The 26,468-nt window shown below is 40.2% G+C and overlaps 1 protein-coding gene across 5 annotated transcripts in view; it reads left to right on the top strand.

The window, feature by feature from the left end:
* MAP3K4 (mitogen-activated protein kinase kinase kinase 4) overlaps positions 1 to 26,468 on the top strand; it is a 126,546-nt gene that overhangs the window by 84,010 nt on the left and 16,068 nt on the right. For 2 of the 5 annotated variants that reach the window (XR_646614.3, XM_003898373.4), the window contains exons 6-17: positions 5,871 to 6,028; positions 9,472 to 9,588; positions 11,371 to 11,470; positions 11,576 to 11,659; positions 12,682 to 12,948; positions 14,289 to 14,438; positions 15,977 to 16,138; positions 16,615 to 16,748; positions 17,587 to 17,665; positions 18,671 to 18,749; positions 21,955 to 22,051; positions 23,168 to 23,305. Coding sequence is in view for 4 of the 5 variants with exons in the window: in XM_003898373.4 (XP_003898422.2) it covers positions 5,871 to 6,028; positions 9,472 to 9,588; positions 11,371 to 11,470; positions 11,576 to 11,659; positions 12,682 to 12,948; positions 14,289 to 14,438; positions 15,977 to 16,138; positions 16,615 to 16,748; positions 17,587 to 17,665; positions 18,671 to 18,749; positions 21,955 to 22,051; positions 23,168 to 23,305 (1,565 nt within the window). In the remaining variant the exon portion in view is untranslated. The remainder of the gene's footprint in view (positions 1 to 5,870; positions 6,029 to 9,471; positions 9,589 to 11,370; positions 11,471 to 11,575; positions 11,660 to 12,681; positions 12,949 to 14,288; positions 14,439 to 15,976; positions 16,139 to 16,614; positions 16,749 to 17,586; positions 17,666 to 18,670; positions 18,750 to 21,954; positions 22,052 to 23,167; positions 23,306 to 26,468) is intronic. The other 3 variants (XM_009206357.3, XM_003898374.4, XM_009206358.3) reach the window with 3 other exon arrangements.

Consider the following 26,468-nt stretch of genomic DNA (forward strand, 5'->3'; position numbering starts at 1 on the left):
GTAGAAGTAGAGAAGGAAGAATGTGGCTGGGAATGAGACATATTATATCTGGCATATTGCAAGAAATCATTTTAATGAGTTAGAAATTATTCTGTATAAAAGACCTAAGTGTGTAAAATGGTTGTATTTTGAAATACTATATATAATACTATATATTTATTTTCTTTTTTGAGACAGGGTTTTGCTCTGTCACCTAGACTGAAATGCAGTGGTGTGTTGACGGCTTCCTGTAGTCTCAACCTCCTGGGCTCAAGCGATCCTCCTGCCTCAGCCTCCCTAGTCACTAGGTCTACAGGCGTGTGCCACCACACCTGGCTAATTTTCAAAAATTTTTTTGTAGAGTCAGAGTCTCACTGTGTTGCCCAGGCTGGTCTTGAACTCCTGGGCTCAGTGATCCTCCTGCCTTGGCCTCCCAAAGTGCTGAGATTGTAGGCATTAGCTACCACACTTGCCCACTATCTATTTCTTATGTCAAAAAAATCTTTATCTTGAAAAGTTGTGGAAAAAAGCAACAAGCAAATTATTATTTTTCTCTCTTTATGGGTAACTAAACCAGAAGTTTAAGAAGACAGAATATGCTTTGCTTCACAAACTGTCTTTGCTGGCCCTTTATCCTGTAGTGGCAGGGCAGCAGGGTGAGGAGCATCAGGCATGTGAACCACGCCTTCCTGGTCAGCTGGTTTCTGTGCCATTGGTGAGCCTGTGTGATAGTGGAAGCCTAGGCTAAGTGACTTACCAACATTCCCAGCTAGTTAGTTTTAGAAAGGCTTAGAGTTTAGTTTTGGCATTGCTGTCAATTATCTGCATCTCTTTTCTCACAGATGAAAAAACTGGAAACTGTCAGTGTTTTAAAATTATGGGCTATAATGTGCTAGAAGGATCAGGGCAGTGGTGTGTTCTGAGGACTAGGGGAGCCCAAACAAAATCAGTGTTTCTATTAGGAAGGAAGGAAAGAATAACAATTGAATTGGCAATCAAATTATGTTTCACACAACACCCTTGTCTGGAAACCCACCGAAAACAGCAAACAGAAAAATTCCTTCTTCTGAGAAGGAGGAAATTGGCCACAGTATCCTTTCCCGTACCCTTCCAAAAGTCAAAAGACTGTTAGAATTATTTGCCTTGAAATGTAAACTAAAATGAAGATGAACCCAAGCTCTAAATACTTTTCCACCTTAGGCCAAGAAGGCCCACCCAGAGATTAACTAGAGCCTTGATATCTAGGGGTGTGACAGCCGTAACAGAAGCCGAGCATGTCTCTCCAGGGATTCTGTTGCTGACTGAAGAACTGCCCGACAGAAGGAGCACGAGCGACACCACAGCTTTCTCTGGTTGCCAGGAAGATGGCTGAATGGGAGCTGTCTTAGCAGGGGGAGGGGAAGCAGTGATGAGCAAGTTGTGATGTAGAAAGTCTGTGACCTTGGGGGCTTTACTCTGTGTTACGACATCCAGTGTACTCGAAAAACAGACCCTGAAGCATGTAAGTCAAAGGAGATCACTTGGTGAGCATTTGAGGCGTCAAATCTGAATCCGAGCTACGAATTGTTACCTCATTTCCTGGGTCCCTGGCCTCAGAAGTAACCAAGACAATAAACATAATAATACATGATATAGGAACATGTGATAGCCTTAAGGAGACCACTTAAAAGGATTTATAAGGATTGAAAATATGAAAATGATGGGCGAGATGTGGTAGTTGTAGAAGACACACGAGAGAGCTCATGTACACAATTTGAGTTTCTGCAGAAGAATAAAGAGCAAAGGAGCAGGGAAGCTCTTAAGTTTTCATCCTACAGATTAATTACTGGGTATCCACTGTGTGCCAGGCAGGCACCATGCGGGGACCAAGGAACTAGTTCCGAGCATAAACTCCCTCTTAAGAGTTTAAGAATGGGGGGGCCATGGTGGTTATAGAACTTTGTGAGCAAGACTACAGCTGAGAAAAATGCCCTCAGGAAAGGCACAGGTCTTTTGTGGACTGCTTTTAGATTTGACTGTGTGTGGAGGTCAGGCTTCTCTGAGGAGGGAGTATTGCAACTTATCAGAAATTTATACACGTTATAATCCAGTTCAGGTAACAGATGAAAAACTTAGACCAAACAATACTATATGTTGTAATTTCTATAATAAGAGATTGTTTTTAAAAGCTTATAGACTAGAAGGAAATATACTCAATTCATTATCATTATTGCCTCTGGGGAGGGAGGAAAGAGAAGTGAAGAGAGAACAAAGGAGAAACTAACTTTCTGGTGTCTTATTTCTTACTGAAAAAATATCTATATGCACCCCAGAACTTAAAAATTAAAGAAAAATCAACAACATACCTAAAGCAAGTATGACAAAATATTAACATTTGTTTATTCTGGGTGATACTTGTGGAATACTTTTTAGAATTTTTTTTTTAGCCTCTTTGCTTTTTAATTTGTAAAGAGAGAGATCAAGAGAAGCCCCTTTTTGGTAGCAGGTGCAGTTCATATGGGAAAGGAGCCTGGCAAGAGGAAGGCACCCCAGGCAGCCTGTGGGGGCTCTGGCTGCAGGTGGAGAGTAGGCTGCAGGTCCAGAGCAGATGTGAGAGGAACAGTTCAAGGCCATTCCAGGAATGCACATGCAAGTCCTTGGGTTAGAGGATGTAACATACATACAGAAAGAAGTATAAGGATTCAAAGGGAACATAGTGAAATGGCAGGACTCGGGTGGATCAAATGTGGACAAGGTGTTGGGATTGACTGTGGGTGTCCAGCTCTTGCAGCTGGGTGAGTGGTGAAGATGTGAGTCCAGTGAGGAGTTTTAAATTGGCTGAGGGCATTTGAAAGCCCTCAGGCTTGACTTTGCTAAGGGAAAGAGATGGGAAAAAAAAAAAAAAAAATATATATATATATGTATTAATATGTATATATGAGAAAAGGGTGAGGTTCCTCAGACTTTTGGAGGAGATAGGTCTCAAATTCAAAGCACAAGCATTGGGATTAGGAGGAACAGTAGTTCCTCTGCTATAAAGAAGAGAGGAAGAGAGGATGTAACCCTGTAGGTTTGCATGTTTGGGACCAGGAAGATGAAAGATTTTATACCAAATGACTTCTATTTTTGTGTGGAGAGGTAGAGATCATCTGCTGAGATTGGGTGGGGGTGGGTATTGACAGTTGGAGGAAAATGGAGAAGTTTCAAACTAGTGGCTCTAGAGAGAAGGCAGGTGAGCTAAGTAGAGATAGAAATATAATTCCCAGAAATGTTACGTGGCTGGTGATTATGGTTAGTCCCCCGGCTTCTCGAACGTGGGCAGGGGGAATGGGATGGTTAGGCTTAAGCCAGTTTGGGGGTCTTGACCAACAGGTGAGATGAAAAGACAGTAAGGGGCTGCAGGGTGCGGGCAGCAGCGGAGATGCCGGCATGCTGATAGCAGTGCTGTTGAGAGGATAAGGCCATGGGATCTGAACTGAAGCTGGAGGAAAGCGAACAAAGGAAGGAGTTGTGAGTTGCAGAAAAATGAGCAGTCAGTGGACTGGGGTTCCAGACAGGGCTAAGACAGGTTGCAGTGGGTTGAACAAATCTCCTGAAAGGAGGAGAGGAGGCTTTATTATCAGGTGTTTGGACTGGTGCTGTGGGAGTTGGAGCAGTTCTGGCGATGACAAGATCCGAGGTGGAACCCCATCGAAAGTGGAGGAATGGCCACTGGAGATGGAGGCAGTCAGGAAGCTGGACTGAAGAAGTGTTTGGTGGGTTTTCCGCATGGTGCTAAGCCATGGCAGGGTGGCCAAGCCCAAGATGGAGGGAAGACTGTTAGGTGAAGGCCGATTAGAAGTGCATAGGTAACAGTCTGAAGATGGGGCCAGTGGTGTGGCTGATGACATAAATCTTAAAGGGGCAGGGTCTTTCTTTTGTTTTGCTTTCTAAAGAAGAACATGTACAAATTATGGCTTAAAAGGAGCAGTTGGGGCCGGGTGTGGTGGCTCTCAACTGTAATCCCAGCACTTCGGGAGGCTGAGGCTGGTGGATCACCTGAGGTCAGGAGTTCGAGACCAGCCTGGCCAACATGGCAAAACCCCATCTCTACTAAAATTACAAAAATTAGCCGGACATGGTGGTGCACGCATGTAGTCCCAGCTACTCAGGAGGCTGAGGCAGGAGAATCATTTGAACCTGGAAGGCAGCGGTTGTAGTGAGCCAAGATCATGCCATTGCACTCCAGCCTGGGAAACAGAGCAAGACTCTGTCTCAAGAAAAAAAAAAAAAAAAGGAACAGTGGGAACAGGAGGAAGCTGACTTTGCAGCCCTTGATTGCATAGAAAGACAGAGAGTTGGCTGGGCGCGGTGGTTCCTGCCTTAATCCCAGCAGTTTGGGAGACTGAGGCTGGTGGATCGCCTGAGATTGGGAGTTCGAGACCAGCCTGACCAACATGGAGAAACCCCGTCTGTGCTAAAAATACAAAATTAGCCAGGTGTGGTGGCGTGTGCCTGTAATCCCAGCTACTCGGGAGGCTGAGGCAGGAGAATCGCTTGAACCCGGCATGCAGAGGTTGTGGTGAGCCGGGATCGTGCCATTGCACTCCAACCTGGGCAACAAGAGGAAACTCCATTTCAAAAAAAAAAACGAAAAAGATAGTTGTCCCTTGGGGGCCGCAAGGAAGAAGTGCTGTCCTCAGGAAGGAGAAACACGGAGATGAGGGAGCTCACCAAGAAGTGAAAGGGTGGTTCTGAGCCTAGTGTTGAGGACGGTAGACCCATGAAATGCAGATTCTGCACACACAGCTCTAGTCATAACAGACCCAGGACTGCAGAGTCACACCACATACCTGGAGGGTGGAAGACTCAGACACAGTGAACGATATAGCAGAAGAAAGTTGCCTTGAAATAAAGAATAGACTTCAGGCTTGCCTACTGAAAGTTATTACTAGATCTCAGAAAAATATCTTTCCCAACAATGAAGTCTGAGATGTAGCCTAGTGAAAACACTGAAACCCAAGGATAAAGAAAGGAATCCTGTAAACATCTGAGTGTGGAAACCCGAGCGTAGTCACCTTCAGGATGTGGGAGAGCAGTGGTGGGTGGGCGCTCGGGCTGGCGTCAGACTGCTTCACACTGAGTCACACTCGGCGTTGGAAGGGAGTGGAGTGATGTCTGAAAAGTTCTGAGAGAATGTGTATGACTCAAATATTTCCTACCCTGTCAAGCTATTATTTTAGTAAAGGAGTCCATAGACAGGGTTGTTCTAGAATGCGGCCATTACAAACCTGTTGAGAAAAACTGCTTGATAGTTGAACCCTGCTGACCACAAGATATATCCAAAGGAGGATTTAAGAATGGAAAGCTGTTGTAATAGGACTTGTGGTAGGCATAAATCCCACTCAGAACAACTGGATGTTTTGGTTGTAGATCATCATTTATATGTTGCAAGCCTTGAAAACATTTTATCACACAAATCTGGATGTTAGGAAGAGATGGTGCAAAGAAGGGTGTTGGTGTCCTCCTCTCCGCACGTAAGGCACCATCTCAAGCTAATGTAGGTCATTAAGTGAAGATCCTAACTTCTTAAAGGAATAATGTTGACAGTACATTCATAATGAAAAGTTCTAGGTGCTGTTCTTTTGATTTTTTCCCCTTTATTGTACATTGTGAACATTTTTGTTACTTTGTTAGGATTTTGAAGGGGTTGTCAATAAAGTGTGAAATTGCTGGGGAGTTAGTTTTGTGATTTTTTTTTTTTTTAAATCCTCATTTAGACCTCAGCTAACAGTGGTGAGAACCTTGCTTCTCTCAGTGCTGCGTGCCTGTGACATTCCCTCTCTTGCCCTGCTGATGTGTAGCTTCAGGTGAGAGTGCTAAGTTGCCAAGTTCTACTCTCAAATGTCTCCCTTTACATTTTGTATTTTAAGGTGTATTTTGATTACATGAGAAGCTGGATCCAAATGCTACAGCAATTACCTCAAGCATCCCATAGTTTAAAAAATCTGTTAGAAGAAGAATGGAATTTCACCAAAGAAATAACTCATTACATACGGGGAGGAGAAGCACAGGCCGGGAAGCTTTTCTGGTAGGAATCCTTGTGCTTCTGAACGCGACGCTCCCACCTTCTCACTCTCACGCCATTTACTCACAGATTGTCTCCTATGTGTTTGTATGTTTAGTTACATGAAAATTGCAACTATCCATATCTCATATGTGCACCCTCTTCCAAGTTTTGAGTGGTGTTTCTCAATCGGGGTGATTTTTTTCCGCTTGGGGACATTGGGCAGTATCTGGAGACACTTGATGGTCATGACTAGGAAGATGCTCCTGGCAGTGAGTGGGCAGCGGGGAGGGAGGCTGCTGCTGTTCACGGCACACAGAACAGTCCCACAACAGGGCTATCCACTCAGATGTCAGCTTTGAACCTTAGAACTTCTGCCCTATAATGAACCCTTTTTCCCCCCTAATAAAAGGAAGGAGAATGTAAGTCCTTCAAGAGTAGAATATCCCCACCTGTGTCAGTCTTGGTGGGAACATGCAGAACTTAAGACGCATTTTAAGTGTATTTTTACTGCCACGGTTTGGGGAATGTAGTGCTCATCACAGACTCTCTTTATGAATTGGGTGTGCGTAGGATGAGGGAATAGAAATGTAAACAAGGGGGAATCATGAAGACAGCAGTGCAGTCGCAGGGCTGGTCTGTCAGTTCTAGGAAATGAACATCTTGCATGCAAGCTTGGGATCGCTGGGCACAGGCCGCATCTCCATGGTCTTTGCTGGTGGCCACTGCACCTCAGACATGCTTTGACTCAGATGAGGTCAGTGTCCTTCTGTGCTTTAGATTCTGCTACTGTCTTTTGGCACCACCTTCTCCCACTTGTCTCATCAGCCATTTTATTTTCTGTCTCCCTTTCATAAAGTATTATAAGAACATGCCTATTCTAGTCCTGGACCCCATTGCATTTTGTCTGTTGTATTGGAGCAGCAGCTTCTGCTGCCTACCCTGTCTCCCGGTTCCGTTGGTGTGACTTCTGCAGGACTCCAGCTTTAGCTTTGTTCTCGACTCTGCCGATCTCTCCTGTGTTCAGTCTCCCAGAATCTTGTATCCACTTCTCTGTTCTAATGGCCATTTCTTTTTACATCCTCTCTCTTTATTTGGAGTAGATGGTGAACTTGCTCTCCTCTCATAGCTTCATCCGTCAGGCCATGATCCCCAGGCTGTCTTTGCTTGTCTGTTCAGCTTGGTGCCCATAGTCAGCCTTTTTAAAAAGGGCATTCATTGTCATTCGCAACATCTCTTCCCGCTTACTTTTCCATGATTCTGCTTTGCCTAATTCCTTCTGTTTGCATTTTCTGTTTCCAACCTGTCAAGCTTTGTTGAAAAAATGTTTTTAAAGGTTACTGTTTAGTTTCACTACAAATTCATGTTGTTTAATGTCACTGTACCCTCACTTCCTCTTGTCCATCTTTGTGTTTCTATCTTTTGCTTGTCCTTCAAATTCCCTAGAGTGCAGTCTCTGGCCTTTGCCTTCATGATCCTTGCTCTGAGAAGCTCAAGGGCTTTTTCATTCCCCCTTCTTGTGAACAGTCCACTTTTATTGTAGTTCTGTACTCCAGTGCATTTTATCTGTTGTATTGGAGCAGCAGCTTCTGCTTCAAACACTGTTTCTCCGAGGGTCAGCCAGTGTTGGAATCAACCCCGACTCCTTTATTTACTGCACACACTACCTCGACTCTTTTGGCTGTCCTTTGAGGGTATATCCAGAATCTGACCTCTGCCTCTCAAGCAGTCCACACGTCCACTCTTCCCAGGTTGTCATTTCTCAGGTGTGTTACTGCAGTAGCTCTCTAAACAGTCTCCCTACTTCTGCCTGAAGCCTCCTAGAGTTTATTCTCAACACCACAGCCAGAATGGTCTGGTTAAAGTGTATGTTAGACCATTGTCTCCTCTCAATTTCCCAGTGGCTCCCCATCTTACTCAGAAAACGTAAGACTGCCTAACAATGGCCCGCAAGGCCTGACACGGTCCAATTTCTCATTACGTCTTTGTCCTCCTTCCAGACCCTCCTGTGCTCGCTTCCCAGCCACAGTGGCTGCCTCACTGCCTCAGGCCAGGCGTGTTCCAGCCTCACACCCTTTTCACCAGCTGGCGCCTCTCCGTGGAGTGCTCTTCCTCCCAGTTATTTTCATGACCTGTTTCCCCACTTCCTTCAGGTCTTTATCCAGATGTTACCTTCTCAGTATCTTTAAGATGGAAATTCCTACCCACAACTCCTTAGCTTTTTTCTCATTCCTTTTCCCCATAGCATTTACCAATAACCTGAAATACATTTCCCTTTTTTGTTTTATTTATTGTTTTTCTCCACCCACTGGAGGGCTTGTACCAGTTTTGTTTGCTGCTGCTTAGTACATAATAGGCACTCAATATTTGTTGAGTGAGTACATTCTAGTTTTTTTATATAATGTTCTTTTTAAAAGCATGTTTCCAATCAGACCCCTTTCCCAATAAGATATTTTAAAATTTACTCTCTCTGCTTATCAAATGCCAAACTAATGAGCATGACATCCAGTGCCCTCCACAGCATGGCCCCAGGACTTTCCCCTCTCCCTTTGTAGCCTAAATACCCACTACTCTTCAGATTGGATGATTTTCTTTTTTCACGAACATGCTTGCTTGACCACATCTTCATGCTTTTTAATCATATTTATTGTTCTTCCTGGACTTTCCTTCCGCCTTTTCCATTTTCTTCCTCGCAGATTTTCCTCTTCCCAGTATTAGTCCACCTGTTAAAATTCTGCGTTTGCCTGCAAGGCCCACTGCAGGGCTTTCTGGACATGAGGGCATGCCTTCAGCTGGGTCTGAAACCGTGCCTTCGTGGGGGTTGGTCTTTCTCCTCCTCCGACAAGCCTAGCACTTACCTCCTGCCACATCTGATACTGGTTCTATACTTACCTGCTCTCTGTTACTAGATCATAAGTTCTTTTCCTTGAACATCCTAAGTCAGTAAACTGTTGTTGAATTTTACTTCACTCATTGAGATTCATTTTATATACCGGGGTGTACATTTTAACGCTAGTATTTAGAGTTGTGTACTCAATGAGAAGGATCAGCCACATAGAGTGTTTCATGCTTAGTCACTGTGCAAAGCTAATCGTGGGGGAAATTCGTAAGAACAGTTGCACTTAAGGAATTCACTTTCCCCCTTATCCTTAGTTTGAGGCCATTTTATACCATTTTTAACATTTAAGATAGAAATAACATTTGTGTACTAATCCCGTAGCTACTATGAATCAGTTTAAGATTTTAAGGTTTATAGTGAGATAGTGTGGTAATAGAACAAAGGTAGGTACATGCCATAATCCAGATTTCTACTTTTCCACATCTATGGTTTTATATTAAAAGAAGAGAAATTTTTCATTTTTGATTTTTAAACAGTAGCTGAGCCTTTCAAGTTTCTCAGTCAAGAATTAGGCTATGAGTGGGGACAGTTTTTCTTCTCTGTTTTATTTTTATTTTTGTTCCCTTAGTGACATTGCAGGAATGCTGCTGAAGTCTACAGGAAGTTTTTTAGAATTTGGCTTACAGGAGAGCTGTGCCGAATTCTGGACTAGTGCGGATGATAGCAGTGCTTCCGACGAAATCAGGTTGGAGCTGTGCTTCCTTTCCTCTTCCACTTCTTATCTCGTTGTTTTCTTCTTCTTGGTGAGATCCTAGAAGGAGCATTGTTCAAACCAAATTGTGCTGGCCTGGAAGAATTTGGGCAGTAGACGTAAAGGGATTTATTTATAACTGTCTTGTCTTTTCATGTGATTTCTTAGTTATGGTTTTATGTGAAATTTTCTTTGAAGGGGAACTTAGAATTTATTTAGCGTGATAGAAATAGTGCTAACTGGCTGGGCTCGGTGGCTCACACCTGTAATCCCAGCACTTCAGGAGGCCGAGGTGGGTGAATCACGAGGTCAGGAGTTCAAGACCAGCCTGGCCAAGATGGTGAAACCTTGTCTCTACTAAAAATACAAAAAAAATTAGCTGGGCGTGGTGACACACGCCCGTAATTCCAGCTATTCGGGAGGCCGAGGCAGAGAATTTCTTGAACCCAGGAGGCAGAGGTTGCAGTGAGCTGAGATCACGCCACTGCACTCCAGCCTGGGTGACAGAGCGAGACTCCATCTCAAAAAAAAAAAAAAAAGCTAACTTAAGATAAAGAGATAAAGTTGACTAGAAAAAAATGAGTAGAATTTTCTTGATCTACATTTCTGGGATGCCTTTGTATTAGTTTCTGTTCTTAAAAAATCTATGTAGTGGTCCATTAATACATTTTAATGATATTTGGTACATTTTTATTCTTAGTATATTCCTTCTGTTGAACTTTAAACTTAAGTGTATGAAACTGGTTTCTCTGTTGAAATTCCTCCAATTCTGTGCAGATAGTATTCAGGTCAAACCTTTAGAAATTGCTACTCTTTGTGGCATATATATCAGGCATATAGCAACTTTGTGGCCGTATAATCAGCAAGGTCATATGATTCAAATTTAGGGAATGCTCAAATGGAACTGACTTCTCCAAAGCTAAAATGTTTTCGCTCGCTATTCAAAGTTTGATGAAAAACACATTTTGAGTTTCAGAACTCCTGGTATGTTTTTATGCCAAGGTTAAAGAAAGAAGTTCCCACATGGGTTCTCACCTGGGAAAATATTGAATAGCTGAGAAATGGAATAAATAAGTTTGTAGATCTTACAGTTTTGAGAGCTAACATGGTGGGTTCAAAATAACTCCAAGCATGTAGATTCCAAATAAACATGAGAAGTCAGGAATGAAGATGGTGAACTAGAGAGTGGCTCTTATGACACTGTTTACTCATAATAGATCTAAAAGGGGTGCAATGGGCAGTGCTGGAGCCGCTTCTGGCTTGAGGGAGCTGATCGTGCACATCTCTTCCCATTTCATTGCTCAGTAACATCATACTGCTGCCTTGAAATTAGCTATAATGGGAGTATTTACACCACAGAAATCAGCGTGCACTGCGTAAGATAGTTATTTAGGGGCAGCCAGTTGTTAAATATTTCCCAGACCACACTGTGTATATTTCTTTTTAGATTATGAGCCAGGAGTTAAGAACTTAACCTTAAACTCCAAGAAATGATCATAATGAAATCTTAAGAAAATTAAGCTTCCTCTTATTTGAAGGTTATTCAATGTGCCCTGCTTACGTTGAAAGGATATGAATATTTTCTACAAAACTGTCAGGAGCAGGCTTCTGAATGTTTTGACTACATCCTCGATAATTGTTTGTTCCCATTTGAAAATCTGCAGTCTTTATTTATTACTGTGATTTGGAATTTGCTTCATCTTTATTGTTAAATCCCTCTTGCACCTCTGGAGTATTCCCTACTGTGTTCTAACTGGCCTTGAATCCACTTGGCAGGAGGTCTGTTATAGAGATCAGCCGAGCCCTGAAGGAGCTCTTCCATGAAGCCAGAGAAAGGGCCTCCAAAGCACTTGGATTTGCTAAAATGTTGAGAAAGGTGAGCCTGCAATCCTGATTGATTAGTACCTTTTATCTTATTTTTCTTTTATCTTATTGTTTTAATGCTAACCCTAAAGAAGTTTCTTTGTAACTGTGATCCTAGGACCTGGAAATAGCAGCAGAATTCAGGCTTTCAGCCCCAGTTAGAGACCTCCTGGATGTTCTGAAATTAAAACAGTATGTCAAGGTAAGTACTCCAAATGGTGTGATTGAAACATTTTGCCTTTCCTCCTTTATTTTAAAACAGGCAAACTTTTTCTTGAAGGTCCAGACAGTAAATATTACAGGCTCTGAAGGCTGTACCACAACCCCAGTTGTAAGACTGTCCTGTAATTCACTAGTGGAATAATGAAAGTCTTTTTCATACTTGACTTACTAACTTGTCTTAAGAGTGTAGATAAATACTAAAAAATTTACTCATGCTGTTTATTAATTTAGTTATACATATTTGAAATAATGTGTATAAGGAGATAATATTTATTTTAAATAGTGGTTTTGTTTTTCACCCTTATATTTCCTGATGCAGTTCAAAAGTTTTACAGTGAATCTTTGACATCAAGATCCTGGTCATCACTAGAGCCATTTTTTGAGTCAGCAACTTTACTCCACTTTAAGTTGTTTGACATTTAGCACTGTTAGAATGCGTATGTGATGTCATCACTGAACATTTTATCCCAAGCCCACAGTTTTATCCCACGCCTATACTGAGAGTGGGAGGCATGACCTGCATCGTGCCACCACATGTGTACCCTTTGAGAAATTGATCTCAAGGAGCCTTCTTATGATGACCCCCTGGCTCCCTGCCCTGGAATAATTAGAGAATCTGTATTAACAATTTTTGCCTTTTTCCCAAGCCAGGTGATTTTCTGTAAGCATCACAAACTAGCAGTGGTTGAGGTTTTTCAGGTTGTCTTGCCTCCCCCTCAAGTATTTTCTTTGTTGTTGAAAAGAAAGCAGTGAGGAGGATGTCCAGTAATCGGGAGACTCTGTAAGGCCTCTCCTCCAGTGCGTTCACAGACTCCTCCTGCCTCCTCCAGTCACACTGAACCCAGCTTCCTTCCTGCAGTTCCCTCACTGCTCCAATTCGCACCCTTCCCACATCCCCTCCCTAAACCTGCCTCTGCTTTCCTAGGTTCATTTGTTTGTTTTAAATAACATACTTCTCTAATGTACAACGTTCCTTAAGATTTTGGATTATTTCTGTTGCAGGTACAAATTCCTGGGTTAGAAAACTTGCAAGTGTTTGTTCCAGACACTCTTGCTGAGGAGAAGAGTATTATTTTGCAGTTACTCAATGCAGCCGCAGGAAAGGACTGTTCAAAAGATTCAGACGACGTACTCTTCGATGCCTATCTGCTTCTGACCAAGCACGGTGATCGAGCCCGTGATTCAGAGGACAGCTGGGGCACATGGGAGGCACAGCCTGTCAAAGTCGTGCCTCAGGTGGAGACTGTTGACACCCTGAGAAGCATGCAGGTACATCTCACCTCCGACTTCTCAGCAGTGTTACTTAAAGGACTTTTAGTAAGAATGAACTGTTAGCCACTCATGAATGAGGGGTGCAGCTACCCTAGTAATCACAAGTATATAGTTCCCAAAAATATGCCTCAATGTGTTAATAGGTAATTTTGCAGCATAATTTGTACAATGTATCATTCTGTTAAGTTAAATTATTCTGGAATATTTGAAATAAACCATCTTTCTGGTTTATATCTTTTCTTAGTTCAGCCACAGCTTAGTTCAGCTGTGGAGCTATGATCTAAAAGAAATTATGTCACTAATATAATTTGTAGTTCTAGAAATCCCAGTTCTCCAAGTATTCAGGTTTACTGATTATTTAATTTTCACTTTTTTTAGTGAAGGTTGTCCCCTCCCTACCTAACAGGGACCTCGTGACAGTTTCTATAACTCATTAGTTATAAACTGTGAGAAGCTTTCTCATTTATCTTTGTTCAGCTTAGGAACAGTCATGGTGAGTGTTCATATGCACCTTGAGCTCAGTCTCACAAGAACTGAGTATACACTGGCCTGCTGTGTCCCTTCACCCCAACAACTCTGCTTTTATATTCCGTCTCAGTGAATGGTTCCGCGTTCACTCACATGTTTAAACCAGAAATGTGACAGCTAATGTAAATTCAGCCTTCCACCTTTCCAGTTAATACCTTGCCAGAAGTATTTCCAGTCAATGATCCTTTCCCTGCATCCCCAGAGCAGCTGCTATAGTCAGAACTTTACCATCCCTCTCCTGAACTACTGCAGTTTCTTACTTTGAGTTTCCCTGCTTCAAACCTCACCTTCTGTCTCTCCAATTCTGTAAATGTTTTTGTACTTCCAGAATGATCATTATAATACATCTGATTGCATCACAGATCTACTTAAAATACTGCAAGGATTCTTTATCTCTTGAAGAACAAAAGTAATAAAGTCTTGATTTCTTAATGTTTTATATAAGGCCCTTCAATTGATGTCTCTTATTCCTACATTTTCCTTCTTCACACTGCTCCAATACACACACTCAAACTCACACTCACACTCTGCACTAGCAGTACTCAACGCTTGAAGTTCTAGGATATCTCAAAGATGTCATGCCTGCAGTCCCAAGGGGTTGTTCTCCATGGTGCTGAATATCCCAGCTGTCAATGCCCACTGAAGTGTGTTGCTATGTAGGGGAAGCTTTGCTTATAAATGACTTTCTGATCAGATGGTTGTTGGCCTGGTATCCCTGAGATTGGCATTGTTTTTGGACTGGTGTTGAACTAGAATAACAACTAGTAACTGGGTTGGTTTTTGTGTCCTGTGCTTGATTTTCCTCCCAGGTGGATAATCTTTTACTAGTTGTCATGCAGTCTGCCCATCTCACAATTCAGAGAAAAGCTTTCCAGCAGTCCATTGAGGGACTTATGACTCTGTGCCAGGAGCAGACATCCAGTCAGCCGGTCATCGCCAAAGCTTTGCAGCAGTTGAAGGTATCACGCTGTTCTCTACATTAGCTGAGATTTTTCCTTTTTGCTGAAATACTGTGGAAGAGTCAGTGTGTGGTAATGTGTGTAAGGTAATATCATCCAAGGAACTTGAGCTCTTAAATTGCCCACCCACTCACCTCTCTTCCCAATACATATTTTCTTACGTCTAAACTACAGATTCTGAGATTCCTGAAGCTGTAGAACTTTGTAATTGGAAAGGATAGAGAATTGAACTTTATGTGACTTACTCATGATGACTACATGACTGGCTAGTGGCAAAGTTGAAAATTTAGGAATATAGGTCTCTTCATTCCCAGTGTAAATTTCATTCTCCTTTCACAATCTCCAGTATTTACTAGAGGTATTCCGTATCAGTAGTGTGTAATAGAAGATATCTTGTTTTGTTTAATAAATCAACCAAATTAAACATAATAGGAAAAAGTTGCAGAGAAACACAAAGGCCTTTCAAAGTTTATAACAAGCCACAGCCTGGCTGTCTTTTTCCATTATTTTCTGTTTTTGACACTTTCTATTTTGTATCCCATGTATCAGTCTTGATCTCATCCACACTTTTGCAGGTGATCAGTTACGTCTTCTCACTCACATTAAGGCTTAACTTCTTGAAGAAGAAACACTCTCTGAAGTTACAAGTCATTTCATAAACATTTGTTTTTCTTCTGTCAGTCTGATTTGTCTAATTTATCTATAAACATTTATTAACTAAATATTTAGGTTATCTCTCTTTATAGATTGCTGGAAGAATATTTTGTAACCATAGTAAGGGGATTGCCTGATGGAGACCTTGTATGCACTCATGTGTAAGGGTAGAAAGGGAGACCAATTTGGAGCTATTGTGTTGACGACAGAGGTGACGAAAACTCGAGCTAGGGCAGGGCTTCTCAGCCTCTTCAGTGTGGGCATTTGGGCCAGTAATTCTTTGTTGTGGAGGTCCGTCCTGTGCATTCCAGGACGTTTAGCAGCATTCCTGGCCTCTGCTTACCATATCCCAGTAGATTCCACTTTTTCCTCCAAATTTTGACAGTCTAAAACTTCTCTGGACAACGTCTCCAGACGCTGAGGGGAGGGCGAAAAATCCGCCCCAGAAGAGAACCCCTGGACTAGGAAGTAGCGGGGAAATGAGGACAGCCTGATTCGAGGACACCGTGGAGGTCGTCTAGAAGTACGTGGGCTTTTTCACTCTGTGGAATTGCACCCGTACTTATGGTTGAGCAACCGTCCAAGAGGAGAAAACAACAGGTGGTTGATGTATAAAAATATTGAAGATAAAAGCATCTATTCCAAGAGCAGATTACAACTAGACTGTATCATTTTAAATGCATTTTTTCTCTTCTATTTAAGAATGCCAAATAAAATGACATAATTTCTTCTATATTTGGTAATTCCTTTTGATAACTAAAAGTGGCTGAATTGTTTTGTAGTGGTTAATGTCTGTGTGATAATGAATGAAATCTTTCTTTAAAATGTGGTAAGTATTGTATGATTTGCTTCGTTTTGCATTAATCCTGGTTTGGACTCTTTAGAATGATGCATTAGAGCTATGCAACAGAATAAGCAATGCCATTGACCGCGTGGACCACATGTTCACATCAGAATTCGATGCTGAAGTTGATGAATCCGAATCTGTCACCTTGCAACAGTACTACCGAGAAGCAATGATTCAGGGGTACAATTTTGGATTTGAGGTAGGTTCAAAATAAGAGGAAACACACACTACAGTTTAGTAATTGCTTGATAACTTACAGAAAGTTTTAGGAACCTTTTACAGTAAATCTGATACTGTAATCACAGCGTAATCAAGAATATCATCTTATATCACTGCTGTATATCGGAGATGTTACTGTACTTTTAAACTGTTAGGTAGTTGTCCGACTTTTGTTTTGTGCCAACAGCCAACTACTTAACATTTTTAAACTTTAAAGAGATGTTTTATATCATGAAAGCACATTCTTAATTTAAACTCAGGAGTGAAACATTTATGAAACTGCATATTGAAACACTATACTTTCCATAATTCTTCATAATATTCAAAATATAGAAATTGTAATTGGATTTCACTTTTTGTTTTTAGAAAACATTTTAAACAGACATGACATTATAGTGTGTGGTATTATTTAATGATCATTTTCTTAATTTTGATATACCGGAAATCTTCTTACAGTATCATAAAGAAGTTGTTCGTTTGATGTCTGGGGAGTTTAGACAGAAGATAGGAGACAAATATATAAGCTTTGCCCGGAAGTGGATGAATTATGTCCTGACTAAATGTGAGAGTGGTAGAGGTACAAGACCCAGGTAATGACCAAGTAGGATGTTTCTGAAATATGTCATGTGGGGTTGGGAGTATTTGTTCATATATGTCCTATGGGATTTTTTTTGAGCAGATGACACAGAAGGGAGCACCCTAAACTCTTTGGTGATCAGGTTTTGTTTTTTTTTTTTTAATGGAAAAATATACAGAGAAAACTGCATAATTCTTGCAAAAAAATTTTTTTAAAAATTTGTTCCAAATTGGAGTTGTCTTTAAGGGAACTCATGTTCTCCTTTGACAAGTCTTCCTGATGACTAATGTTTTTTCCTCCCTCATGAAATTTATTCATTAAGAAACCGTTTTGGAATTTGCAGGGGTGAAATGGGTGAATCATCTGTGAGGCTCAATAGTAGCTCCACTAAAGTAAACATAGTTATTAAAGTGTCATGACTGTGTGAAAAATAGCTGAGTGTTCTGTAATTTGTAATGGAGGGGTAGCGTGGGGCACTTTTTAGAAGTCATTAAGCAATTTCTCTAAGTTAGAGAAAACACATTTGCTGTGCCTGAGACTCCAGTAGGAACTTTGTGTTACAAAACTCATAAATAATTGTTGAATTACAAATAAATAATTGTTGAATTACAGATGGCACCTATCATGTCTAAAATCCTCTTTCATGCTTCCTATTGGTTTCAAAACAAAATTAAATTTTAAAAAATTAGGTCACACTGTAAACTTACTGAACCCAGGCAAAAAAAAAAAAAAAAAAAGTGTTTTGTCATAAATAGTAATTATAATTATGTTACTTTTCAGTATTGTACAGTCTAAAACTGCTACAGCATTTTCTTGGTTGTTTGTGATTGCCGAACTTTTTCATGTACCAGGTGGGCGACTCAAGGATTTGATTTTCTACAAGCAATTGAACCTGCCTTTATTTCAGCTTTACCAGAAGATGACTTCTTGGTATGGAATATTCTAAAGTTTTTTTCATTATAAAAATAAGCCAGTCACTCTTCATTTTCTGGTTGAGTATGTTTTATATGTAATAATCGTTCTTTTTTTTTTTTTTTTGAGACAGAGTCTCGCTGTGTCACCCAGGCTGGAGTGTAGTGGCCGGATTTCGGTTCACTGCAAGCTCTGCCTCCCGGGTTCATGCCATTCTCCTGCCTCAGCCTCCCGAGTTGCTGGGACTACAGGCACCCGCCACCTCGCCCGGCTAGTTTTTTGTATTTTTTAGTAGAGACGGGGTTTCACCATGTTAGCCAGGGTGGTCTCGATCTGCTGACCTCGTGATCCGCCCGTCTCGGCCTCCCAAAGTGCTGGGATTACAGGCTTGAGCCACCGCGCCCAGCCGTGGTTCTTAAATATTTTTCATGTAATGATAATGCTGAGAAATTTAAAGTACTCCTCATAGCAGAGTAAGATATTTTTTTCTTTTTGTAACATTAGTGTTCAACTAAATCAATGTCTAGTTTGTAAACCCTGGACCTTCTAACATATTTGGTAGTTTTATATTTTTACTGCTATCATAGCTGCTGCTTTGGGGCAGAACAAAAATTAGCTCTTTTACCTCAGTGTGCATCATTTGAGAGCATCTCACTCATGTTAGATATTATCACTGTTAGTCTGATAAATGTCATCAGATTAGCATGATGTTGCTCAAAGTGTGAATTCATTTATTTTATTCTCCCAGTAGTAGAGACGATTACATGAGAAGTCCTTTGCTTGTACACATTATTGTGTTACGGGAAGTTGACAGCTAATTTGCTTTTACTTACAAAAATGAAATACACTATATTATTTTAAATTACATACAATTTGTGTTTATACCTATTTTCTTTTAAGCTAACTGAAAATAGTTTGGGTAGCATGTTTTTAAAAATACACTGAAAATTAATTTGTGCTACTTCCATAATTAAGAAAGCAAGCCTGTTTTCTCTACTTTTCCCAATTTCTTTTGGTTTCTAGAGTTTACAAGCCTTGATGAATGAATGCATTGGCCATGTCATAGGAAAACCACACAGTCCTGTTACAGGTTTGTACCTTGGTAAGACAGCCGTGACAGCATTTCTTCTGGAACACAATGATTTGAGTGGACAAATCCTCTTGTAATTGCAGTCGTTTAAAATGGTATAAGAGGTGTTTTAACAATATTCAGGAAAACGACAATGAGAGGCACAGAAATGAGGTGTGTAGACAGATAACTCCACAGCAGTCTTTCTAAATCCGACAGGAAGATTAAAACGTCAGCCATAAGCTACTCCATGCTAGCCAGCAGGATTCAATTATACATTTGTTTCTATGCCAATATACCATTCTTTTTTCCCCTTTACCATCTTTTCTGATGGGGAGGAAAGACTGGAGGAGGGTGTTGTCTGCCAAGCAGGAGAAACCGCCCCTGCTGCAGGTGGCTGCAGATCACTTCCCTGTCCCTCCTTCCTCACCTTTGAGGACAGCAGTGTCCATTTCTCCACAGCTGTCCCAAGTACCCACCTTCCCACCAGCTGTAGTAAATTCTGATTTGGTTTTACTTTTTAAAAAATCAAGTTAAGATATGCTGCTATATATATTACTTTAATTACAATTTTTGATTACAGTTTATGTACAATTTTATAGTCACATTGAATGATTAACGCTTTTACAGTATATGTTGGAATGTTGAAAACAAAATATATGTCAAAAAAAGCTATGTTTTATGCCATTCTTGAGATAGTTTGTAAATAAAACAAAACTGTATTTATAATAATAAACAGCCAAAAATGAAAACTTAGAAATTTTATGCAATTTCAGTTACACAAAATATAATTCATAAATGGTAAATTTATTGAACATCAACTATATTTCATATAGTGTACTTGCTAGCTACAGAAAATTAGTAGAATGGGTTTTAATTGTTGGTTTTTTAATCTTCAGTTTATACCTCTTTTTCTCCCAAGGTTGTTGTGAAAATGAAAGTTATCGTTTGTAAGACTATTTGAGCATTTTATATAAAGCATGCTATTGTCTTATCAGGCTTTTGCCTAAGCATATTATGAGTAATTTTGATTTTCTGATCTCTTAAGACGTTCATGTTTCTCTAAGAACACATGATTGATAATTCAATAAGAATTACTTAAAAAATACTTTATTACATAAGGAATCATTGTCATTGTGGAAAAATTACAACATAGAAAAAGTATCTAGAAAAATATGGAAGATGTACATTTAGAAAATTTATCAATGTAGAAAAAAGATTACAAAAGATAAAAGAAAAATGACTCATACTTCCTTAATCCAAAGGTAGTCCTGGGTAACATCTGAGTCGCTCATCTTTCAATATGCCTGCCACTCCACCCTGCAGTGGGACAGTTCATTAATAGTGCTCTCTGGAGACTCACATGGTCCTCTGTCCTCTCAGCCACTGTGGGTTAGTGGAACGAACTGTGGGGGCCTGGGCAGCAATTGACCTGGGGCTGCTCATTTAACGTCATTGAGCCTCCCTTTTTAATGAGTGAACTGGATGCTAATGAGGATTAAATAAGTAATAACATTGTATAAATTCTAGTGTTCCATACACAACAGGGGTCATCATTTGGTTTTGTGTTGTTTTCTTACAAAAGAAATGAATGAAAATGAGAGCACATCAACTGTCATTTTGTTACTGTTGCTTACTTTCTTCCTTTCCCTCTATTGTAAGCGCGTAACAAATAACAACCTGGTATGTAAGCTTCCATATTTTCTGTAGATTCATATAATCACACAAATACGTTCTACCTGTACCTTTCTCTGCTACCATTTCATCACACAGTCATTTATAGGGTGGTTCGTTTACAATTGTAGAAATGTCTCTGTGTCAACAGGTATCGATCTCACTGGTTCTTTTTATTGGCCACACTGTGGCCGTTCATGAATGTACTGTAATTCTTTCTACCATTTTTTTTATGGGCTTTTTTTGTTTTGCCCATGAAAAACATCTCTATAATCAGTGTTTACCAATAGTGAAATGTGAACATCCATTTTGTTTATTAGCCATTTGAATTTTCTTTCCAATGAAGTGGAAAGTTTTGCAGTGTTACATATACCTACTATTAAAATAATTGTTTTGTTTCATGCAAAACATATATGTGCACATGGTTTTTTAAACAGAATGTCTATTTGTAGGAAAATTTTTACTAATTTTTGACTAGTTCCCAGTATCTTTGCTTAATTACTCACCAAATCGTTTTTTTTTTCTTTTAACCTTTATTACTATTGAATTTCTTCCATTTGCCATTGTAATAGCTAGGATAATGAATCAGAGATACAAATTGCCTGACTCTTTTTGTTAGCAGGGTCTTTAAAGTTTTGATTTGTAAGTTCTGCAAGGGAACTTCATATCTCTCCATTTTAACTATTTCTGTCTCTCTTGTTTCACCTTATTAATAGGAAACAAAATCATGAAGAAACAGGATTTCCATTTAGGATAAAACTTATTTGGGGTAAAACATATATAGACTGAAAGTATTAACATGAAGAGAAAATATGACATTAAAAAAATACTAAGGAAGGTTAAAACAGATTGTTAAAAGTCAAGAAGAGAAAAAGCATGTTACGGAGAGTAGGCAAAATATAACACATGTCCATTAATATTGACATCTAGTTATTGGGAAAGTGGAATTGTCAGCATATTTGTAATCACTAGATAAGATCTCTAATTTTAAATTTTATCTAGTTTAAAATTTTTATTTTAAATTTTATTCATATTTATCTATTACCAGAATATGTAAAAGAAAAAGAGAAGAAAACATGCTCTTGAAAAAAAAAATAACTAATAACTCAGTTAAATCTACTTGATCTGGTTTAGAGGAACTGAGTAAAACTCCATGTACTCAGGAAAATGACAGCGACCTCAAAGGCAGGATCTCTCGAAATGTCGCCAGTGGCCACAATCTTTTTAACGTGTAGATAACATAAGAACTCCTTTTTATTAGGAGTATCTCTAAAATGAGTTACATCATTTGTTTAGCTTACATTGTGTATGTTTTACTCCAGGATTTTAAAAATGTTTTTTGATGGAGAAAACTGTAAATATATAATAGGGCTTTACTGACTTTTAAAAAGTGACATTTCCCATAATATTTGTATATGTAATATTATTTTTTACTTATATAAATGGACTTACCTTGGTCATTGGCCAAAATGAGTGACATTCCATTTTCCATTTGACTGTTTGGTTTGATGATTTTCTGTGGACCATGTTAACAAGTTGCATTTGTTGCCATTTTTGCTGGCAGCCATTCATCGGAACAGCCCCCGTCCTATGAAGGTACCTCGATGCCATAGTGACCCTCCTAACCCACACCTCATTATCCCCACTCCAGAGGGATTCAGGTATTTGGTGCTTGTCTAGTCATTTGCTTTACAGAGTGCTCTCCGATATGCATGCTGATACTTTTGAAACTACTAGGTGCTTGCTCTGAGAGCTAAATACCTTTGCTGCGTTGTTCGTACATTTGTAAAAGCTCTTTCTTGCATTATCTTGAAGCCTTTAGTCGCAAAAGAAAAAGACATGCAAATTTAAAACAGACCTGTACCTTTCAAGATAACTTCATTTCTCAGCTTATTTATAACCTCAAGCTACTAAATGCTTTCAGGCTTTGGAGTCATTTTTCCCTTTCCTGCCTTTGAAAAATAACCTTCAGAAAACAAATTTGAATGTGGATAGTGTAGTCAACATTTGAAAACAATACTAAATACCACTAAAAGTGGAGAAAAACTGGAATGACCTTTCCAGATTCAATTTTTATCTGCATATGTAATTACAAAGCAACGTAAACACTTAAGTGAATTCAGAAACGATAGTACATTCACGATAACTGCCTTGAATGTGGTGGCATTTCTGCATCTTGAGATAGTGAGCACCTTCTCTCGCTGTATAATCACTTTTTAAAAGTGTAATTTTATTTAACAATATTTGCTAGATAAGGACCACAGTTATTTTTTTTTTAAAGCTTTGTGGGGACCGGGGTGCAGTGACTCACGCCTGTAATTCCAGCACTTTAGGAGGCCGAGGCGGGAGGATCTCTTGAGCACAGGAGTTGGAGAACAGCCTGGGCAATGTAGCAAAACATCGTCTCTACAGAAAATACAACAAAGATAATAGCTGGGTGTAATGGCCGTTGCCTGTAGTCCCAGCTACTCGGGAGGCTGAAGCAAGGAGGATCACTTGAGCCCAGAGCCCAGGAGGTCAAGGCTGCAGTGAGCTATGATTGCGCCACTGCACTCCAGTCTGGGCAACAGAGTGCGATGCTGTCTCAAAAAAAAGAAAAGCTTTGAAGTTAGGTTTTTTCTTTTTTACACCTAGACTCAAATCTCAAAGAACAATTTGCATTTTATATTTTTAAACATATTTCACCCCCTTGCCATAATTTATTTTTAATTGAAAAAGATTTTCAAGTCCATTCCCTCTTCTCACATGTGTTCCTGAAGCTTTTCTTCTTGTCTTAGCACTCGGAGCGTGCCTTCCGACGCGCGGAGCCACGGCAGCCCTGCTGCTGCTGCTGCTGCTGTTGCTGCCAGTCGGCCCAGCCCCTCTGGTGGCGACTCTGCGCTGCCCAAATCCATCAGCAGTGCCCATGATACCAGGTAGTCTCACCCCACCAGCGTCCCGTACCCTCACCACCCCTCACATGTGCTTGCACAGTGACCATACGTTAGGGTGTGTGCCGGCTGTGGTTGGGCGTCTTTGCTGTGGTGTGTGAGTGATGCTGTAGGGCCTTCTGCAGGTTGTCACGGCCCGAAGGCTCTGGCACCGACCAGCACGAATAGATACTTGTCTGATGTCAGTATTTCTTTGGAGCTGGGATTAGCCAAAATGTCCAAAGACTTTGCGAAGAATAACTTAATGGAGTATCATAGGAAAGGACTGGTCCACAGCAGAAGGGGACACGAGCATTTTGCCTCATGGAGCCTGGAGTCACGAGGTGGTTAAAAGATGACATCTAGTTAATGATCTGAGGTGGTAACATTTTATTTTTTGGGGAAGATCAGTTTTCTAACCAAATGTTCTATTTTAAATAATTGTTGATTAGAAGTAGTTTATAGAAGTGGAAAAATGAGTTCATGGGGTTTGTATGTCATATGGACAATAGATCAGTACTTGAGAGAACTCTCAGACAACTTGGCAAGCCCCAGAACAGTTAAGTCTCGCATTGTCTTTTATATTAGCAGGGAGGGTCTTGTAGGTTTTCCCATTCTAGTTATATTTTGGCAGAGGATTTCATCATGTTCTCCTATCCTAAGTGGAGGAAGAGCTGTTCTCTCTAAATTTCACCGCTATACCTAAGTAGGAGGAATGCTGTCAGTATTCCCATCTTCCAATGCGAGTCAAACCAAACTATTTAGGTTGGGGGTATCCGATCTTAAAAGATCAAGTTGTGATAGAACCCAGGGCTCTGTGTTCAGCTCTGAGGAGAAGATAGTAGAGTTATCAGGAGGATGATGCCTGGCTTTAGATTTTAAAATAGACTAAAATGTTTTTACACTTACTTTAATAACAGTCTAAAATTTCTACAAATATTTGCAGTCTTTTCACTCATTAATTAATACTTCTAAATTTTAGTGAGACATGTCTATAACCTAAAAAATGTCAAAGTATTTTACTGCTTAAGCAGTCAACTAAAAAAATTAACAAATTGAACAAATTCCCATTTAGCTTCCTAATTTTTATGTTTAGAGCTTTTCATGGCTAATATCTTCACATATGCTTTTGTATCCCTGTGAGGGCTGCCAAAACTGTCTTCTTTATTCATGCAGTACAGACTGAAGTGCTTTGGTCTAAAGCACAGTCATAATTGAGGAGGGCGTTGGCCACCTGTGGCTCCTGCCTCCCACACCTGCTGTGTCCACGTTCACATGAAACTGCTCCCGAACTGGACAACGGGGAGTGACCTCCCTCTTTTTAAAGGTTGATGCGCTGTGTTTTAAGGCATTTGTAAGTTGGTAGTGTGGCACATTACGTGTATTTTAGTATAAGAGTTAAATACTACAGTTGGCCTTTTCATGGAGGTTAGTCTTTGCATAAGCAGTTTTTCAGCATTTCATCTTAATACTTATCAGTAGCATTTCATAAGTATTCATCTTAAGTTTGTACATACTTAGACAATCTTTGATGTTTAGAAATTTTAATGGTATCATAGTGTGCTATCTTGAAGGACATTTTTTTACACAAGATTCCCGTTCACTTTACTTTATGACCCGTGTGTGTGTGTGTGAGACAGTAGGTAGAGAAGAGCACAGCCACATGAAGAGGTGTGGGTGGTCATCAGACTGCCTGCTGCATTCAAGCCCTGCGTAAGCCTCAGTGCCTTCACAGTGAGCCTGGTTCGTGGGCCCATGAGTCACTGGTGGATTCGGCTCACTGCTCCCGAGGCAAACTTCACAGACCCGAGGTCTTGTTTCTCAGCACAGCTGTGGGTTTGTGAATGTGCCACGGGGAGGCAGAATGAACCAGTGTGTGCATCCCTGCCACAGCCATGGGGTGTAGCCCTCGCCTGTCTTACAGATACATCAACCAAAGTTCAACTTCACTTGACCCTAGAGGTTTCGATAAGTATTTTCAATTGATTTTACTTGACCTAGGAAATACCTCTTCTGGGCTTACCTTACCATTGTTTGTACAAACACTTTGCAGTGGTGCTGTTGCTGAGGCTTGCTCCTGCTGGCTCTCAAGAGCTGATGGCAAATGTTTGAGAAATTTTGCAAGTTGTTATACCACAGAAATTGGCAAACTCTACAACCCACCTCCCCATCCCTCACATCCCCCTCCAGAACTAGTTGTTCAACATTCCCCAATATGCCACTTCATGAGTATATGTTCTTGCCTTTTACCCATGCAAAAATCTCTTAAGGACATGGAATTGGCCAGTCTCACCTGTGGGAAATCAGGAAAATTAGAGGTGTTAGTGACTTCTTGGTCTCACCAGTGGTCTTTAGTGCTGCTTAGGAGTGGAATAGGCTTCCTCACTTCAATACCAGTGGTTTTCCCATCAGATAGTGCTGAATTTTTGATGAACTGTATGGTAGTAGAAGTGTCCCCATCACTTCAGACTTAACAAGTACTATACTAGATTTGAGGGCTTAGGGAAATACCAGAAAAATGCGTATTTTATAATTTGTAAATGTCTGTGCAATAGATCATGTTGCCTTCAACCTTGATCAGTGTATAATAAGAGCATAAATGCTACCATACTTCATTCTGTCGTTCACTTAAAAATATACACTAAATGACTTTAATAAACTAATGCCAAATTTATTTGAGGTTCTTTGATTATTCAAATTACAATTTTAACACATTCCCTATTTAGTTTTAGTTTTTACTCTTTATGGGTTCATTCTGGTTGCTGAACATTTCACTTTATTCTGGAAAAGCACCTCATTAACTTTGTTCTTTAATATATTAAGCTTCCTGCTCTTTTGCACTTTTGCTTGGCTACTGCTTGAGAAACCTTTAGGTATTCCCTTCCATTTTCTTATTAAGAGACTTGGAATCTTTTGGACCATGGAATGATTTTAGTACTTTAAACGTAATTAAGACATAAATATAATTTGATGGTAACCTTAAAGATCAGCAAGATTTGGTTAATAGGGTTTTATTCACCCTGGGCTTGAGTTATGGAGCTTTTCACACGTCAGTAACACTTCAGTAGTGTTGTGTTTTTATGTCTGTTGTTAATGTAAGACAAGGTTTTATGCAGGCAGGTGTTCTCAGGCTCAGGCGTTGGCTATGGAGAGATGAAAATAGAGCCCT

The sequence above is a fragment of the Papio anubis genome, chromosome 6 (assembly GCF_008728515.1).
Source record: "Papio anubis isolate 15944 chromosome 6, Panubis1.0, whole genome shotgun sequence".
In the NCBI taxonomy this organism is placed as follows: domain Eukaryota; kingdom Metazoa; phylum Chordata; class Mammalia; order Primates; family Cercopithecidae; genus Papio; species Papio anubis.